Raw genomic sequence first — 20,827 nt, 5'->3', positions numbered from 1 at the left:
ACATGCTTCCTGGGTTTTAATCCATTTAATTTCAGCGGATTTCCTTGATAATCAAAAAGGTCAAGATTGTCAACAAGTCCATATGAAGTATCTGGAGTGTTGACCGAAGTAGGATCACACATACCAGGAAATGTTTAAATGTATATCCCTTCGTGGCAATGTTCTGGTGGGGCCGCAGTGGCCAAGTGGTTAAGGTGTCCCCTCACTTCATCACTAGCCCTCCACCTCTGGGTTGCGAGTTCGAAACCTACGTGGAGCAGTTGCCAGGTACTGATCGTAAGCTGGTGGTTTTTCTCCGGGTACTCCGGCTTTCCTCCACCTCTAAAACCTGGCACGTCCTTAAATGACCTTGGCTGTTAATAGGACATTAAACAAAACAAACCAAATCTCCTGACTGGACAACTAAATATATGAAAATAGTTGCCCCCTACAGACATTTCAATTTCTTAAACAAAATAAAACATAAACAAATCTTATTGTTATAATATTTAATAGCAAAATTTCAATTTTACAGAATTACAGTACTCCAATTGACAACAGAATCAATCTGTTTATACAAAATATTCACAGTGAAAGGGATAAGGATAAAAAAATCTCTACAAAATTTACTGTAAGAATGATAAAATTGGGTATGGGAAATATAGCGACACTTTTTACACAAAGAAACCCTGTTTGTCCAAATGCGTCCATTGCATGTCTGTAAGAAAAGTTTTTTAAGTCGCTAGGAAGGCAATCACAAACAATTGTTTGGTTACTTCAGGACATTAAGCTTGAGTTCTCTGATTTTTCTGAATACCGAAAATTTTCCTCTTCAAGGTTTTTATTTTTCTGGAGCATTTGACCAATTTGCACATTATATATTCATATGCAGCTTATTCTACCAACAACATTGTTTGTGTTTAGACTCATTAAAATGACTAATTTTACAGTAAAAAGTTGCAATAGAATCTTCCCAAAAACATGCATTAGATTCAAACAATCATGAAGAAAAACAATCAAATTGTATGTCAATAAGAAAAGTACATCACATCAAAAGAACAGCTATATAGATAGAATCAAGTATGGAGAAAAATTTTCACATCTTCATTTGAAATTCACAATATAATAAACATGTATTTGGTAAATTTTGAGTATAATCAAATACCACAAGCATACTTGATATTGCTATTAGCAATACATGTTCTCTACCCACTAAAACAGTCGCAGTGACCTTTACCTGACCCAAAAACTCAGAAATTCTTCCTTGTCCAAGATATTATGGTCCTTTATTATTGTGTGAAGTTTGATTAAAATCCTCACGGAAGGAAGCTGCTGGAACGCTAACAAACTTTTGCGTTACGTACACATGGTACGTATGTACAAGACAGATAGAGAGGAAACATTTAGTCCCCTCAGTTTCACTGCTAGGGGACTTATTAACTCTATACCCCATATTTTTATTTTTTAGTTTCATAATGATAACAGTATTTAATATCGCAATTTGCAAAATGATATGTATTTATTTAGTTTAGACAATTACCAACTATCTTCTGGTTAGATGAGATAGCAATAAAGAATTTATAGAAATGAACTGTCACAGACAGAAATTCATTTGTGAATAATTTAGGATGATTTCAATATTCGTTAATGAATGATGCAGTAATAATGATCCAAAACATTAATCAACAGATCATATAGTCATTTGTTACACTATAAACTTTCTAATAATTCTTTGTTGGAGAACATAGTGCTGCCATGTTTACATGTGCCCGTCAAAGTGATGACACTGCCTATTGTGGTATGGTTATGTTGAATGATGTTATAATGTTTTATGTGGTCCTGTCTCGAAGTGTGAAATCTTCCTTCTATACCTCTGGAAGGACAGATTCCTAACTTTCTACTATTAAAATGCATGTAAAACTAAAAAGTTAAAAAAAAAAAAAAAAAAAAAAATTTGATGGACAAACAAAATACAAGTGTACATTTTATGAATTCAAGTAATGTACAAACTGAAACTACAAATATTCCATCATGGAAAGTGTTGCCATAGATATAGAGTTGACATTTTTAGATGGATAGCATGATCATTATTTCAGAAGTTAAATTGATATCTTTAGATGCAAAGTAATATCTATATAGATAATCAACTATCTAATAAAAAACATGTGAATGGACGAAAACAAATTAACAAAATTCTGTATAAAATAATATAAATCAAGTTACCAACAATCTGACATCTCTAATATGAAAGTTACATATATCACAAGTCTAAAAATATACAACAACTCATGTAACAAACTATATTGACAAAATACTCTGGATACATTAGCCAGTGTGTGTATCTACTTCTAATCTACTGGGAATATTACACGACTAACAACAAATAAAGTCAAAGAATGTTTACAAGCACTACAGTAATTTCTATTAAGCACCAAACACTCAATGTGACTTAAAATTTCAGAAACAAACTCATAATACTTAAACGTTTTCTTTTTATTTCTTTCTTATTTCAGAATATTCACTTTTTTGAGAAGTCTTCATTTTACAAATTGCATATTTTGTAAAGATGATAACTTCTTCTCAACTGGATGTATGATCTAAGTACCTTTATTTTTTTATAATTAAGGAACCATGAAATCGCAAAACACATTCTTAAAAACCTTTTGTGAAAAGTAGCAAATTGCATAAAAGCAAAGGAGATTGAGTTTTAATAGCATATTTTTTTTTAAACCCCATTGATAAAACACAGCTATTTCTAATCAATACTCTATTAAAAGAGCTTGTATAAAGTAACTCATTTTAAAATTTATTTTTTCAATAAAATATGGCACAATTTCTCTACATTTATAACATAGTTTAAATACAATTTTTAGCCCATTTTTTTTTCAAAACCTTTATTTCATATGTTATTTACTAAAAATTAAATTCAATACTATTTCTTCATCATCTCTATTGCACTATAAAATCTATTGCAGCTATAATCAAAAATTCTAAAATGTTACGTTAATTATGCAATGATCAATGCACAATCTATTGTTAACAGTGGAATCCTTCATTTCAAAAACAATATGTACATTTCTTTAAAAGAGAATTATTGTGACCAATACCTCATCTGTAAGCTCAGCTTTCGGTAATAAATAGAAGCTAAAATCTAACAATATAAACAATCAACTATAGCTCCTTTTCTTATTCCATCATGACCATCAAACAATTCAATCAGAGCGAGAAAAAACATTCTCGACAAAAAATATTAACTGATTCAAGAGAAAAATGTTTACAAACATCTTTTAGAAGACTTAAGATATTTCAGGAAATATTTGTATTATAACATCTTAAGTCCTTTACGATACAATAGAAGATACTGTCTACATAAAGAGGTTATAAAAAGAAATATTTTTGCAGATTTTATTTTGATATAAAAGATTCTGACATATTCTGTAAAATTTAATAATTTTTAAAGCCATGTATCAATCATACATATAAATCCTCTGCCTTATTCATTTGAAACCTGATGGGAATATGATAATTATTTATTTAGCTTAAATACAAATTTGATGTTTTAAGGATGCTGAAATATATATTAAAGATGCATGCTACCTTAAACCAAATATCTATTTCAGAAGACTTCTAAACAACAAATCTTACAAATGAATCTTCCATGACCCGTAATGATGATAACTTATTGATTACTCCTCTGAAAGGTGTATGCAAACACTAAAATTGATAGTATGGTGTGAAATAACTCTTGAGTTGATAATGCTTTAAAACTATATTGATTTATATAGGACGTAACACAAACAAAATTATGTCAGACAGCATATATCCTTAGTTTCCTATTTTTCTTCCATATTTTCAAAATCATTATATTTCAGAAATCAGATTATTTTGACAGAATTTAAAAAGCATCAAGCATGACCGCATACCTGATCTTAATGTTTTCTTCTGTCGAAATTGATTCCAACATCACAATGATTTTACATATACAATATCAACAAATCAGTTTAACATGTAAAATTAAATGAATATTCTTTTGCAATTTAAGTGGAAAAACATCAATGATTAATATGATCATGGTCTATAAATGTGTCTTTTATTAATCGAAGGTGATAGTCTTGAGAAGATGAAAAAACAGATTGCACAAGACTAATTATAGATTTCTCTACACCTCCCCAATAATACAAATCCTTAAATACAACCCCAGTACAACATAATAACACAGAATGGTGAAAATTATGCAAAACGTATCCACACATGAAAAGTACTCGCCCATCATTCACTCCATTGCTTATCAGATCAATTCCAAGTTATATCTAAAACAGTAGATAGAGCCACATTTACATTTGTTAAGAGTTTAAAAATGCTCTAAATTGCTTCAGATACATGTTGGTTATGAATCCTAAAATGGATTAATTACGCCAAAACAGTTTACAAAAATACAACCTGTACTGATAGAAAGAGTTATGGCAAAATCATATACACTACAACATGAACAGATGCAGTGAATGACATCCCCTAAGATGTTGGAGTAGAGTGATATCAACATATCAACTTGTATCTACAGTGGAGGAACAGTAATTAAACAAAATGTATACCAATATACTGTATTATAAAGACATGGAGAGGAACAGATATCAGTCTGTAAATGTGTTGAACATGCCCGACAAATCACTAAACTCCGGCCCTCCCTGGTATACTATAAAGACTTAAAACATGGAGAGGAACAGAAATCAGTCTGTAAATGTGTTGAACATGCCCGACAAATCACTAAACTCCGGCCCTCCCTGCTGGTCGAGCATACGGAACATATCACTAAACTCTTCATTCTGAGGAGCTTGTTGCTGCTGCTGTGGGTTGGTAGATTGAGTCTGGTTGGGTGGGGCCTGCCCTTGCCCTGGTGTGGGCCCCTGTGGTCCTGTCTGTGGCTGGGTCTGGGTGGCATCTCCAGCCCCAGCCTGCCAGTGTGAGGGAGGCCACATTCCTGTCCCTGCAGCACCAGCAGGAGATGGGTGTGTGAAGCTGTTAGACTGCGAGTTAGGCACACCTCCCTGTGACCCCCCTCCTAGCTGTGTGTAGGTAGGTCCACCAGCTTTAATACAATGGTATTCAACATTAAGTCATATATATACAGAAGCCTTATACTGTACAACAATGTCGTTACATTCTTTAGTCGTTTTAAAGCACAGGCAATACTTTAAAATTAAAATGTCATGGTCAACCAGCAAATCTATTGTTCTTTATAAAAATTGGAGTAAACTATAAATGTCTGTAAAACATGAATTCACTCACTCCCATGCCAATGCTTCATTTTCATAGGAATTAAAATTAAAATTCTCCATGGACAGGTATTATACTTTTATCAAGGACTGCCTACTCTACCTATCTGGAAGAAACTCCCTCTCAGCAGCACTTACCTGGAGAAGAACTGTTTGGGCTGATCTGTGAGTATCCTGCTGCTGGATTGCCCCCAAAATCAGTTCCAGCCTGTACCAAAAAAGAAACTTTCATTTAAGCTAATACACCAATATCAATCAATCATTTTAATTAAAACAAATAATTCCAGCATACAAGGTAAATCAATGTTTAAGGGACAGTGAAAATCTGTGAGTCAAACACAAGACAACATTTCATATGATAAATCATCCTATGCATCAATATCAACAGGTAGACATACCTTGCCAACATGAACCAATTAGACCAATCAGAATTCTTGTTGCAGACATACCTAGCCAACATGAACCAATTAGACCAATCAGAATTCTTGTTGCAGACATACCTAGCCAACATGAACCAATTAGACCAATCAGAATCCTTTGGCTATCTTGAAAATATTTCAAATTCACAAGAGACTGTTTCCCCTCGGTACCCGTCATGGTAATCATTGAATAGATAATATCGGAGTGTCCTGAATGCCAACCTAACTAAGATGGTTGTGCCAGCTACAAAATAATATATCTATTGTACATAGTTTGTGACTTTTCCTTTGTTATAATGGAAACTTGCCTGGGAAGGAGATCGAATAGCTAAGTAACGCACACATCAGAGACTTCATTTAATGTTTTTGATAGTTTTGATATCCATTCCTTTTGCACAGGCATTTAAGAGACGTTTTGATTGGAGAAAAAAATAATCTGTTGCAATATTAATGAGGTCATCTAAACAGGATTCCTTATACCACATCGTCAGATCTTCTAACGTAGAGTATAATGATGATCTGCTTTTAACTCATCTTGTCCCTTTATGAGATAAATTCACCTGTGTTTGAGTAAAGCCCCCTTGGGAAGGCCAGCTTCCTGAGGGGTTGGGGCTGCGTCTGACCCCTGATCCCTGGGTCTGTTGAGACAAAGGCATACTGGCAGCCACACTCTGGGAAGGATACTGCTTCATCTGCTGGTTAGGGGAGTTGTATGTGGAGTACATGTCCGGTCTACCAACCTGTCGACTTCCAGCTACAATGACAGATCATGATAATTAACTCAGATTATGATAATTAACTCAGGTTATGATAATTAACTCAGGTTATGATAATCAACTCAGGTTATGATAATCAACTCAGATTATGATAATTAACTCCGGTTATGATAATTAACTCATTCTTTCAACATAAAATGAGAGTTATCTTCCTCGGGAAATATCCATCATTATTTCATAATTTGTTTTTAAATAATCAATTCATTAACTTCTATGTATCTTTCAAATATAAAACAAATAATAATTTTGTCAGCATGGATATACTTTAGAAAGCAGATTAACATAAAAGTGTAAGCATATAAAGAGAAACAGTAAACACATTGCTATTTTCTTATTTTCACATTTTTCTCATTTAAATATATTTTAAATTTGAACCATCTTACTGTGAAAATGTGTTTTCTGGAGGTTATAAAAATGAAACTTAAAAAAACAACATGCTGCCATTCTCTTTGAAATTTATAACTGCTAATGATATGTGCTGTATTCCTCTTTCACAACACTATCCTCCTGTTTTCTGTTGTTATTACACACCTCCCATGACTGTATTGTAGTTATAGGATTCGTAGTCAGGCTGTTTGGTGGACATGTTGTTGATAGTTTCCGAGGCCAGAGGGCGGGGCGGGGTGTTGTACGTGATTGGTTGGTTGGTTTCGGCCACTTGTTCCTGGGTTGTGGTCAGGTTAGAGGCAGGGCCGGCACTTGAGGCTCCTTGCTGTGCACTTCTGGTGACAGAAACAGGGCATATTGACAGTCAAAATGATTTGGTACACATAATAAGGTCTTCTTTGGATGTCTATTTACAAATCCTTTAAAGAGATTTCATTATTATTTGTTTTTGTATCATTTTCTGACAAATTAGGACATTTTGAGACAAAAATAATTATTCCATGTTACCTTATCCCTACCCATTCTGTAAGTGATGGAGCTTCGACACCTGGAATTCTATAAATACAACAGGGATTAACATAAACTAAACTGGTTTATGAGCCACAGATTTTCTACACGGACATGTGATGCTTACTTGGCTGACGTGTTGGTACAGACAATATATTCCACCTCGTCGGTGTATGGGTTCTGAAAGCTGAAGCTGCTTGTCCGTAGCCACACCCAGTCGTGATTGCAGGCCCTGAATCTGTACATGATGGACATTACCTGTCCTTTCAACTTTAGCACTGAAAACAAAATAATTGCATAAGAAATTCATTTGTTTTAATTTCTGTAATAGATCTGACATGAAAGTTTAGGACTATGAGGGAAGTATTTCATGGCTTTTGAATGAGCATAAATTATAGAAGCAGAATGTGAATTATTATCATTTCTGACGGTGGATTCAAGATATACATTTTTGAAACACAATTAACATAGTATACTATAAGTATCATGTTGAAATTAAGAAATCCTTTTGTGTTAAATTTGCTATCTTGTTCAATGAAAAAAATATTCTGTTTGATCAAAATTGTCTCGTTCAAGGATTGAAATGAAAATATCATTCTGTTTGATCAAAATTGTCTTGTTCAAGGACTGATTAAATGGAGACATAACCTTTGTATTCTTACAGGTATAAAAGTGATTAAAATGAAGAGTATTACCTTGTTCAAATGTGTCCTTCATGTGACCCTTATCCTCAGGATGGTAAAAATCAAAAGCTGATTTCCCTAGGAGGTCCTGTGGCTGATAACCTAATACAGCTGTTACTCTGTAAACATGTAGAAATGTTTTGGTTGGTGTAAAATTAAAACAGAGCCTAATAGAGCTATTACTCTGTAAACATGTAAAAGTGTTTTGGTTGGTGTGAAATCAAAACAGAACCAATATACTGCCCTGAAACTACAACAAAGGAAATATAGTAAACTAAACTTAAATATGAGTCAATCTAACAAACTGGCTTTTTTCTATAAAGTCTTACTCTTTCTGAATGTCACCTGCTTACTGACAGAAACTCTATTGAGTTGCTTGCGACTCTCTCCTGTCATAAAGCAATTAAATTTCCAGTAAACGGGTATTAAAGAGTCAGAGGAAACTCCAAACTCTTTCTGAGACTGCTTGCCACTGGACCTTATATTGACACAACCATGGTTACAATACTGATTTAACCTACCTCTGATCCACAAACGTGAATTTTCCCTCGATACTGTGCCGAGATATGAATTCTGTAGCTGCATTTGGTCCCATGAGGTCATTACAGTTGGGTGTACTGGTCACCTGGAGGCGTCCAATAGCCACCAAGCAACAGTGACCTCCACCATTCTCGTCTGTGTCCCGGTCAATCTGTACACCTGTAAATCAGATTGATGATAGTGGTTATAAGGCAGTTGTTATTCTGTGTGCAGCAAAACCTAAAAGCAACCAATGTACATTAAACTTTCTGTGAATCTGAATTTTTCCAATTTGAAATCTTGAAAATTTATTTTTGAATTTCTTTCATAATCATTTTCCATAGTAAATCACTATCAGTATCAGCTTCCCCTACGTCACAAGTTCAATATTTCAGAAAATTTAACATTGCATTTTCTAGCTTATAACAAAACCATATCATTTTGTCACCTGTCCATGAGTGGCAATCACTGAAAATTGTAGGTGACATTTTTTTATTCTGCTTCTCATATTGAATATGTAACTTCTCATCTAATTCACATTACCATATAAATTTCTAAGATAGGCACATACTTAACACCTAAATGTCACAAATAACCAAAATATAGCAGTATTAACTACAATAGCTTCATTAGGTATTCAGATACTATTGCCACATTAAAATGCCATTTCCTTATTTCATGCAGAACTAAAACATACTTCAATCATGATATTTATATTCTCAAGTCAAGATGTTTTTTTTTTTTTTGCGTTGTTATAATTATTTCTGTACCTGATGGTGGCCAGTTTTTGATGTAGCCTGTGACATGAACGACAGTGTAGTGATTTCCGTCTATAGAAGGTCCCAGCGTGTTTCTCTGTCGGATACGTATGGAATGGTTAGCAGTCATTGGATCCACTTGTACATTACCCATCTTCATACGACATATAAAGCCACGACGTGATCCCATACATAACCGGATTGAGGCTGCAACAACAACATGTTTTCCTTTTGTGGATATTCTGTCTTCTTTTTAAGTTTACAATTTATTTTTCAACAGTGATATTCAGGATATAATTTCAAAAAAATGGGAAAAGTGTAAGAAAGTCAATATTTTCCAAAACTTCTGCCAGAGATCTCACTTACAAATAGCTGACTTACTGGTCTGATGCTCTATCAAATCTTCCATCAAAGATTTCACTTACATATATCTGACTTACCAGTCTGACGCTCTATCAGATGAGAGGAAGATACATTGCCAATAGCTAATTAACAGGGTTATATCAGCATGAGAAACAGCAGTATATATGATGAGATCAAAAGTAAACTTCGACTTACTCTGGTGGCTGTCTTTCTTTACTGTTCCAGCTGAAAGATCGACAATAAATACAATCATAGAGCTATCACCCAGAACTTTGATCATTAGGATTACAATGTACTATCATCCCCAGAATGCAATCTATTCCAGATCAAAATGAAATACAACCCTTATCTGAAAACATTTCATCATCTTCATATTTACATTACATTTAATTCCTGATTATTGTGTGTAAAATCATATAATATACCTTAAACATAACACATGTACACAACTTCAGCAATAGTAATGCAACAGGACTATATTTCACATACTAGAAATTTGAAACAAAGAAATATTTGCAAATTCCAATTGAACCAAGCTTTTTTTCTTTGAAGCCTGAATGATCAGAGTTAAATGTCAGTAAGGAAGTACAATTTACTTACTCTTAAGGTCGAGGATGCGACCAGTGTTTTGAGATTCGGTTGTGGACAGTTGTTCCCGGACTTTCTCCTGGTCGTCGGGATGAACCAGCTCATATAAGGTGTTACCAAACCATTCAGTCTGTCACACAAAATATTTATTTTACGAAAAGACTACGGTGGCCCAGTGGATAACACGCTAGCCTTTCACATAGACACCCAAAATCAATTAAGCTTATAAAGGACATTACATCATTGACAGACACAAACCTGTGGTATCAGTGTCATAAGTAGCAATGTTAACAGTAATCTAATGCTGATACACAACATGTCAACTTGTACCAATTAACAAATGTGTTAGAATCTATGTAACTGTGTATACACAACATGTCATCTTGTACCAATTTACAAATGTGTTAGAATCTATGTAACTGTGTATACACAACATGCCATCTTGTACCAATTAACAAATGTGTTAGAATCTATGTAACTGTGTAACATGTAATGAACCACAAATATAAATACCACTATTCTTTAATGTAATATTCCTGTTTTATTATTGTATGTAATATTATTACATTATTGTTGCATGTAATATTGTTATATTATTGTTGTTTGTAATATTGTTATTGTTGTATGTAATATTGTTATATCATTGTTGTATGTATTATTGTTGTATGTAATATTGTTGTATGTAATATTGTTGTATGTATTATTGTTAGATTATTGTTGTATTTAATTTTGTTATACTTTTGTTGTATGTATTATTGTTGTATGTATTATTGTTATATTATATATAATTGTATTTAATTTTGTTATACTTTTGTTGTATGTAATAGAGTTATATTATTGTGGCATGGGTTTACCACAAAAAAAATTCACCGACAAAATAATTTTGAAAGCACCAAACCACAAATGAAAGTACACACCAGCATTTCATTTTATACAATAAATAATACAATAAATACCATATGAAAAGGTGATTACAGTGATCTGACGATTTAATTTCATTGTGAATTGTTTCCTCCATTTGCAGATCGAAGTTGAGGTACAAAGCATGAGCTCCTTATTAGTTTTAATACATTATACAATTACATGATAAGAGTCGAACACACTTTTTTCAAGGTAAGGTTTATATATAAATCTGTAATATTGGCCGTACTGTACCTGTGACTGATGGAGAACGGGTGTGATAGAATCTGACACGTAAATTATCCGCCCTGTATCACACTGCACCACAAACAGGAAACCATCTGCTGCCTTCAAAACAAATGAAAATAATTTTATCCAATTTTCCTACAAATCATCTTTTCATTTTCTGTGTGACAGTATTTATTATGAATATCTAAATGTGTTTTAAGTTTACGTAACAAAAATTACAGAATCTTTTTTTTATGTGGAATATACTACTAACCAAGAGAATAATGAGATTGATACATAATTTCCTACCCCTTCAGCTGTGGTAAGGAGTGCAGTACACAATCCGACTTTTTGACTGATAACTATAGATGCCTCTCCATGGCTGAAAACGCCATCACTGTTGGTCCATGTAATTAACATAATAAACTTACCTCTAAAATAAGGTGTTTGAGTTCCTGGTCAGTGAGGAAGGAAGGTTTGTAGGATCCATCAGAATTGGTGTTGCCTGTTCCTGAAAGACAAAAGATACACTTCTTGTATTTTGTTAGTTAGGGTAACAATTTTAATACAGGACCTTCATAATTTTCAATAATACTTCAGATTCATAACATGGTCAGATGTAGCGGAAACTAAATAATTTTTTGAAAACATGAAGAACTGTGATAATTTCAAAGTGGTTGAGACAGCGAGAAACATTTTCAAGGGGTGGGTGAGCAAAGCCATCTGGATGCCATGTAGCAGGCAGGTCCTGAACTGGGGATGAGATATGGGTCTGATAGAATCTGGTACAACTATAATCAGCTTTTAGACAAACAACCTTACAAAATGGTACACTTCACACCTCAGTGTACATAACCTTTAACGTTTATTTGTCGGATTATGGTAACAGTGTTTAGTCAATGTCAACCGTAAAATCCAAAACTTATTGTAATATACGACCAGTGTATGAAATATATACTTACCAATCTTGGAAAAAATATTTATGAGAAGACAAATGATTATGTAATTGATAGTATACAATTTTCAGATGGGGCTGTTAAAAGCAAATACAAGTTGTATGTGCCAAGAGTATCCACTCAGGTATATAGCATGGTTATTTGAGTCTGGATACTTTGTTGAAACTGGTGCCTGGACTTCAATTATGTCCGCTTACACAAGCCTATTACAGTGTCATCCTCGATCCCAAATTGAGTTGGAACCCACATTACTTATACTAGTACCTCGGAGCGTTTTCATATGGGACACAGCCATCCTGAGAATGGTCAATTTGTCTGGCTTCCTGGCCAATGTGCTGCAGGTGGGAACCATGTCACAAAGCTCATTAATGTAGGTGGTCATCTTGTTCCTTCTACGTCGTTCAATTTCACAGTGGCTCTCCCTGTAACCGACCCACATTATTAAGAATAATTTCACTAGTGAAAGGTGCTTCACTTTCAGTTCTATCATTCCATATATATTCTAAGTTTCCCTAAAACCTTCCATTTACATGCCACATTTATACAATTCTCATTATTCATAATTACAAACAAAATTCATAGACAATCACCAATCTCAAAGCAACAGTACAAATATTTTATAATAATTCCAAGATAAATGTGGCCATATTTATAGCTGGATATAAGTGTCTTTGATGATCATGAAAATACAGAACATTCTATTAAGATATAAAGGAAACCCTGAGTTTGATATCCCCACCTCCACACATAAGTTAGGATAGGATGTTTTAGTTAAATACAGCTGGCAGTTTTAGTTACTCCTATATGCCATAATACAGAACTTAGTCAATGGATGTGATATGCAGGTCAACCTCAGCTTCTACATGACGATTATTTAGTATTTTAAAAGAACAGCAACCAAAGCTATATCATGGATGCAAGTTTATTCCAGGTAGCAATTACAAAACTTACGGTTACAGGATATGGACAATACGAAACTTCTAAACCTGACATAACACTGGTCTTTTAACACAAAATGTATCAATTAGGCTCCTGTAACATATGCATGCAAATAAGGACAGCATAACACTTTTAACCTGCAGGGATTGATGGAAGGAAGGATGTACGGATGCAAAATATTTCCACTGCCAAAGGTGAGTGGAGGGTAGTGACAGTAGAAATTTTAGTACATCATCAGCTTTGGTGCATAGTATATATACTGTAAAGGTTGTGATTTTCAGGGGTATTATAAATTAATTTATAAATTAATTTTCAAAATTTTTAAAAAAAGAAATCTTTTAATATATAAAATCAAAAGAGGCATTTTATCATTTCTGTAAAAAATCAATCCTGTATGCTTCAAATCTTTGGTTAAGGCATGAAATGTAAACCACAGTAAAAAAACACAACCAATACAGTAATGAAGGAATTAATGTGATGGCCCTGGTTACAGCTTACAACCTGGCAAACCGCTCCTTGTCCACTTGGTCCTGTGTGAACGACCCGCCCTGCTGACTGTCATCATCGTCGGATCTGAAGGGAGATCGTTAATTCATTCAGTAAGACATCTTATAATTTAAATACAGAGCTTTGACAAAAGTTTGAATCCCCAAAAGATCATTTTAAAATGTGCTTCATTCTTACACTATTTGTTTTTAGATATATTTGTACATTTTTAAGAGTACATTAATTTTGGTGTCAGTACACAAGTCAGTATGAGTAAATTGAGTAAGAATTGTCCTACTATTGCACATGCCAAATGTCAAATACTTTAACTCTCAATCATTTATTCTCAGGTTACCCCCACATAATCATAATAGCTCTGAAAATAGGATATCCAAATGTCTGCATATCTGAATGAAATGTGGATGCCGTGTGATAGCTCAGTTGGTCAGAGTACCAACCACATAACCTCAGGTTAAGATACAAGGTACATATATATGGTTCCATGCTCCCTATTGGTGGAGGTTTGTTTTTCTTGAAAAGCTGAGAAACCGACAAGTCTGTGCTAATATAACTGGAACCTTAAATTGGGCAAGACACTTTACCCTATTTGCTTTGGATGGCATTCAACAGGCCTCCTGTATTTTGTTCAGCTAGCTAATATAGGTAGTCACGACCTACTACAAGGAGACCCCGCCTCAAAATGACACTGGCTGTTCAAAACTGTGACATATGTTATTCTTTGGTACATATATACTATATAGGACACTGATGTTTTTCAGGCATGATTAATTAGTAATCGTTTCCATCAAAATAATATAACATCACTTAATCTAACAATGGTCAAAGGATTCACACTCGAATGTAATTATACATATGATTACCAGATAGTGACATTATTTAGATTTTCAAGAGATGACATACTAATAATAAAACTAAATTGAGTGTATTTTACACCGTTATTGACTTCCCTGATATTACTTTATTACCTCCCCTTGTACTACATGCATCTATTGTAGTATGTCGTAATAATGTTGTTCAGATGTTGAAGTTATTGTCTGAAGATAGCTATATAGCCATAAAATGTTAGTGATACCTAATGATGTTCACCATGCATGCTGACATTTTTTGTTTATGTATTTACTGGATATATACAAAGCATTTTTAAGTTAAACATCAAAATTATTATGAACTCCAGATAATGACATTTTTAGTCTGTATGTAATTATCAAACAATCTGATAAAAAACACATTACATATAAACACATGTATATCCTTTTTCTTCTATAAGTAATCATTTCTCCTTTCTTTCCTTCATCATGGAAAGGAGCCTATACACTTTAACCTATATATACACAGACTAGAAACAATTTCCTTCAGTCACCTTTATATGTTTTTGATAATTCTCTGTAGACAATATGAGCATGTGTACATGTTCTAAACACACAACATGTCTTGTTAACATGATAGCCATTTACCACTGATATCTGTCATTTTTTTTTTACTTTTGTGTCTGGTATTTCATGTTCTTTTCGAAGTGATGGTACCGTAATTCACCTCTAATAAAACAAAAGGGCCTTTATTGGTAAGTGTCCATGCCTGAGTGACGGTACCGTAATTAACCCATAGTAATACAAAAGGTCCTTTAGTGGTGAATGTCCATACTGAAGTGAATTAAGCTACTGTAATTCACCTCTGATAAAACAATAGGGCCTTTAATATAACTGGTAAGTCTCCATGCCTGAGTGACGGTACCGTAACTAACCCCTCAAACAAAAGGGCCTTTCGTGGTGACTGTCCAAGCCGAAGTGACGGTACCATTATTAATATCAAATGAGACATATATAGTGTGTCCATACTAGACTGATGGTACTGAAATTTCTAAAACAAATTATCTAAAACAAATTACAGCCTTTGTCAAAACTAAGGGTCGTGTTATGGTAAATGAACATTTGGCTAGATTAATTTGGAATAACACTCCATTTAATTTCCATCCTCAGGATAAAATTTCTATATCAATTAAGCATAAGTTGGATACATGTATAAAAGTACAAGGGCTTACGAACCATCAAATATGGTACAGAGCTAAGACAGTTGATGGTACAGGTAAAGCAAATACAACACAGGCCAGACTGTACAGGATGTGTAACACATGCTGATACAGGCCTCAGACAAGCCTTTTACTGTTTGTTAATGCAGCACTACAATGCCTTTGGGTACTAACTGGCAGTAACTCAGACTCTTGCATGTCTTTTTTTTGAAAATAAAACTTGTGCCATAAAAAAGATACAAGCTTGACATGAAGAGGTTTTATCAGGCAATTATTCCGATCTTGCATGACCTGTAATTTTACAGTACAGTATATATAAACATTGATATGTTCATCCAGCTGTTGTCTTTTTATAAGCGATTCATTTGCATGTACAGTTTTGTATGTATTAAATAACTTTATACTTAAAACAATCTTTTCATTATATTTAAAAACTCAAAAGAAATTGTAACACAACATACAATTTTTATAGTTTTTTTTTTAATTTATCAAATACATACAACGATCCTGTTTATTTGAGTGGTTCTATCTAATATACAGTCATAATTTTCCCCTATGCATATTGTACGTATACACATGAGAGAAATTCATTTGTCATGATTATATCTAGCCAGGGTGCATACAGATCTAGATCTGGTTAAATCAAATTCAACACTATTTCAAGGCCTTTTTCAAGACTCTTTTTTTTCAAGGTCCTTTCAAACAAAATAAAAAAGGGCACTTTTTAACAAATTTGGAATACCAGAATAATTTCCTGCTATCCTTCACACTTACATGTGTAATTTCTGAGCTAATTTACCCATTTTCTGAAAGTCTATCAGATTGTAGCACAATAGGTATAATTCACCTGAACTGTAACATCTGAATTGTCAGTAGTGTCACACTTCCAATTTGGATTGACATTACATTTCCTCATACTACTCCTGTTCTCTACGTACAAATTATATAATTACCTTATAAGGAACACTGCATGACATATTCAAGGATTTCCAATGCATTAAACCAGGATAATCCATGTCGTCTTAATTTAGAATACATGATAGCAAAATTCAAGAATATGTACCCAGCTTTTTGCATAATACTTCACTTCAGCACCTATAATATATTATACTTACTCTTTTCCTGACGGTCCTTTCCGTTTTCTTTTGGTACTGTCTGGAGTTCCTGTAATAGAAGATAACAGTGACTTTTAGCTCATATCATAACCTCTCTAAATACTGCAAAAAACTAACGAGCAACTTGGTTAATTAATAACAAAGTGATGATAAAATATAAGTACACATATATACTGTGTACATATTTTCCCATCAATGCTTTGATGCGCCTAAATGTTGTTATGTAAGTAAAATGCTGTTTCATCATCACCGTGGTACCATACACTACACTATATGCTGTTTATGCTTGCAGACATTTAATATGATAATTATTAATTACATAAAAAGCAAATTATTGGTCAGCTAGATCCCTGGCATATGATCACGACATTATCGTGATCACATATTTTGAAGCAGGTCTATAGGGAAAAACACATTCTGCTTAATTTCATTTTATTTTTCAAGCTGTTTAACATTTTGATAGTACATTATGTAATATAAGTTACAAAATCATAGAAGGCTAATCGATTCTCTTTTTGATTTGGTATACCTTTTAAACTGATTTTTAGGCTTATAAAAATAGTCTCACATGTGTATTTTACATAAGTATAATATGTAAGGCCTATGTTTAGTGAACTGTCTCTACAAGTAAAATTTATGAATGACTGGGATGATGAGGATTTCCTCATCATGAATATACATAATTAATTATAGTAATTAAATCTTAATTATGAATATGTAATTAGAAGTTTGTGAACGAATATCTTCACATACTACTATGAAATCCAATATAATAGTTTGTATCACGGCTGTAGATTTACAGTAATAGAAATATATTCTACCATTTATTCCATTTCTATTTAATACTTTTGATTGCAGATTACCAGATTCCTTCTAATAATTACCATATCATGAAGCTGGGTATCATTGGTTGCAGCAAACATGGACAAAATTTGAATGGCAACACATGTACATTACATGTGCTTAATTATATATAAGTTGATAATTACACCTTTACTTTATACCTGTACTTTACACCTGCAGCCTACACATGTATTGTTTCTATTATTAGACTTTTACACCAGGTGATTACCAAAAAATAAATGACAAAAAAAATCTTTTTGTCACTTCATGGTCATGTTTCACTCCAAACAAAAGAAAATTAAAAACTCAAACTTTAAGACAGGTATTGATACCATTTACTTGGACCATTATTTAAAGTATATATACTGACAGATATTTTATCAGGAAGAAATGTGCATGTATACACATTTACTGTCATATTTTAAGAGGAAGGCATTAACATTTTTAACTTGTCAAAAATGACCTGTCAAAGTGAGGTCGCTTGTCCAGGAAAACCCAAGAATAATAAACAATTGTTACATAACACAGAGCAAGGATGACATTAAATATCTCTGGTACAAGGAAGTGAAACAATTTCATTAATTTTAATAACATCCAGTCACGTTTTAGCATCCAATGCTATATAAGTCTTAATGTTATCAGCATTCAAATGGCAATATAAAAGTAATATCAGCATTCAAATGGCAATATAACAGTTATAAGCATTCAAATGGCAATATAACAGTTGTCAGCATTCAAATGGCAATATAACAGTTGTCAGCATTCAAATGGCAATATAACAGTTATCAGCATTCAAATGGCAATATAACAGTTAACAGCATTCAAATGGCAATATAACAGTTATAAGCATTCAAATGGCAATATAACAGTTATAAGCATTCAAATGGCAATATAACAGTTAACAGCATTCAAATGGCAATATAACAGTTGTCAGCATTCAAATGGCAATATAACAGTTATCAGCATTCAAATGGCTATAATTATAAGTTATCAGCATTCAAATGGCAATATAACAGTTGTCAGCATTCAAATGGCAATATAACAGTTGTCAGCATTCAAATGGCAATATAACAGTTATAAGCATTCAAATGGCAATATAACAGTTAACAGCATTCAAATGGCAATATAACAGTTGTCAGCATTCAAATGGCAATATAACAGTTATTAGCATTCAAATGGCAATATAAAAGTAATATCAGCATTCAAATGGCAATATAACAGTTGTCAGCATTCAAATGGCAATATAACAGTTGTCAGCATTCAAATGGCAATATAACAGTTATCAGCATTCAAATGGCAATATAACAGTTGTCAGCATTCAAATGGCAATATAACAGTTGTCAGCATTCAAATGGCAATATAACAGTTGTCAGCATTCAAATGGCAATATAACAGTTATCAGCATTCAAATGGCAATATAACAGTTGTCAGCATTCAAATGGCAATATAACAGTTGTCAGCATTCAAATGGCAATATAACAGTTGTCAGCATTCAAATGGCAATATAACAGTTATCAGCATTCAAATGGCTATAATTATAAGTTATTAGCATTCAAATGGCTATAACTTATCAGTATTCATGATCAAATGGAGGTTTATAAGTTATCCCTGAAAAGACGAGGCTTTTCCTGTCAAAGAGATTGTATTATTGATTTGATACATATATGTATGAAATTCTATATTGATTATTTGATGAAGAAGATATGTGTATGAATAAAGGACAAGCATCAATCTTGGTTGTTGAATCCACTTTTTAAATTCTATAAATTTACATCTATTTGTCCGATTTAATGAAATTATTGGAATTCATTTACAGATTTAGAAATATTAAAACTTGAAAGATTACTATATTATAAAGCATATTTAGATGAAATTGCTCCTGTCCTGGAATTCAAAGGGTAAAAACGCTGTTATTAAGGGTTTCGGGCCCTGACTTTGGTACACTGCACATTGCTTTTGTAAACCAAGTTTCATTATCCTAGTTTAAATGCAAGCAAAATTTTGTGGACACAAAAACCTTAACAAAGGGCAATAACTATAAATATGGGGATATGGGTCTGGGATCTAGTCCACTGCATATGCATTAAGTGTTACTGATATACATGTCTACGCCAGTTTCATGATCCTTGCTTAATGGTCTGCTCCTGACACAGAATTTCAATAAAGGGCAATAACTCTGTAATTAAGGTATGCATTCCTTGACTTTGATAATCTGCACTTTGTCTAAGCATGACAAAAGCAGACAAAGTTATTTTAACGCAAGCGAAGTTTTGCTCTGGACACAAAATTTTAACAAAGGGCAATAATTTTGTAAACAAGAGCTGTTGGAGAACAGCATAGCTCGTCTCTCAAATGTTTGTCAATAAATAATTAAAATATATTAATTGAAATGGTTTCGCAAATTGCATTAATAATATTTATATTGTTTACTTGATCAGATTATGTTTTGTGAATTCATGCATTAGGGAGACAAGCTATGCTGTTGTAGATTAAATGAAGATATTAAACACAAACGTAATTGCTTTTGGACATATTTCTTCAATTTTTTGACAACATATCCTAATGGAGTTGTCTCCCTTTTGGATATGGAGTTGTCTCCCTTGAAAAATGTGACCGGTATAAAGTGTCTATTGTGACGTTTTCATATTGTTTTATATTCAGTTTCACCCCAAGAAAGGATAGTGTAACTCCATAGGGACTCTTTTACCAAATATCAGCACCCTAGCTAGTACAATCATAAAGTAATGTGTTAAAAAGCTTTCAACATTTGCACGAAAATTTTCAAAAAATGTGTTTTTTCCTCAAAAAAATATTTCAGTTAAACTCAGGAAAGGGATAGTTCAACCCCCACAGGGAACCTAATACCATGTATAACTATGCCTTTCAACACTCACAATATAAAGTTAACACAAAGTCCAAAGTTTTTAAAAACAAAAACAAAAAAACACAGATTTAAAAAGAAAAAATCCAATTTTTACTCCAGGAAGGGATTGTCTTACTCCATAGGGACTCTATTGCCAAATATAAGCACCCTTGTACAATTATATAGTGATGTATTAAA

The 20,827-nt window shown here is 33.1% G+C and overlaps 1 protein-coding gene across 3 annotated transcripts in view; it reads right to left on the bottom strand.

Annotated features, from left to right (window-relative positions):
* Positions 1-473: 473 nt before the first annotated feature.
* Positions 474-20,827, bottom strand: part of LOC117335137 (aryl hydrocarbon receptor nuclear translocator homolog) — a 32,994-nt gene continuing 12,640 nt past the window's right edge. Inside the window, exons 2-17 of one of the 3 annotated variants that reach the window (XM_033895074.1) lie at positions 16,924-16,972; positions 13,774-13,848; positions 12,601-12,758; positions 11,812-11,891; positions 11,408-11,500; positions 10,265-10,382; positions 9,860-9,889; positions 9,314-9,508; positions 8,546-8,723; positions 8,037-8,143; positions 7,469-7,619; positions 6,979-7,169; positions 6,232-6,425; positions 5,391-5,460; positions 4,761-5,065; positions 474-4,664 (exon numbers count right to left, since the gene is read on the bottom strand). In XM_033895074.1, coding sequence (XP_033750965.1) covers positions 4,611-4,664; positions 4,761-5,065; positions 5,391-5,460; positions 6,232-6,425; positions 6,979-7,169; positions 7,469-7,619; positions 8,037-8,143; positions 8,546-8,723; positions 9,314-9,508; positions 9,860-9,889; positions 10,265-10,382; positions 11,408-11,500; positions 11,812-11,891; positions 12,601-12,758; positions 13,774-13,848; positions 16,924-16,972 — 2,048 coding nt within the window. In that variant the 3' untranslated portion in view covers positions 474-4,610. Of the gene's footprint in view, positions 5,066-5,390; positions 5,461-6,231; positions 6,426-6,978; positions 7,170-7,468; positions 7,620-8,036; positions 8,144-8,545; positions 8,724-9,313; positions 9,509-9,859; positions 9,890-10,264; positions 10,383-11,407; positions 11,501-11,811; positions 11,892-12,600; positions 12,759-13,773; positions 13,849-16,923; positions 16,973-20,827 lie in introns of all 3 variants that reach the window. The other 2 variants (XM_033895073.1, XM_033895075.1) reach the window with 2 other exon arrangements.

Source organism: Pecten maximus, chromosome 9 (assembly GCF_902652985.1).
Source record: "Pecten maximus chromosome 9, xPecMax1.1, whole genome shotgun sequence".
Taxonomy (NCBI): Eukaryota; Metazoa; Mollusca; class Bivalvia; order Pectinida; family Pectinidae; genus Pecten; species Pecten maximus.
The sequence above is the reverse complement of the archived record's forward strand: the minus strand, read 5'-3'. Positions and strand labels throughout refer to the sequence as shown.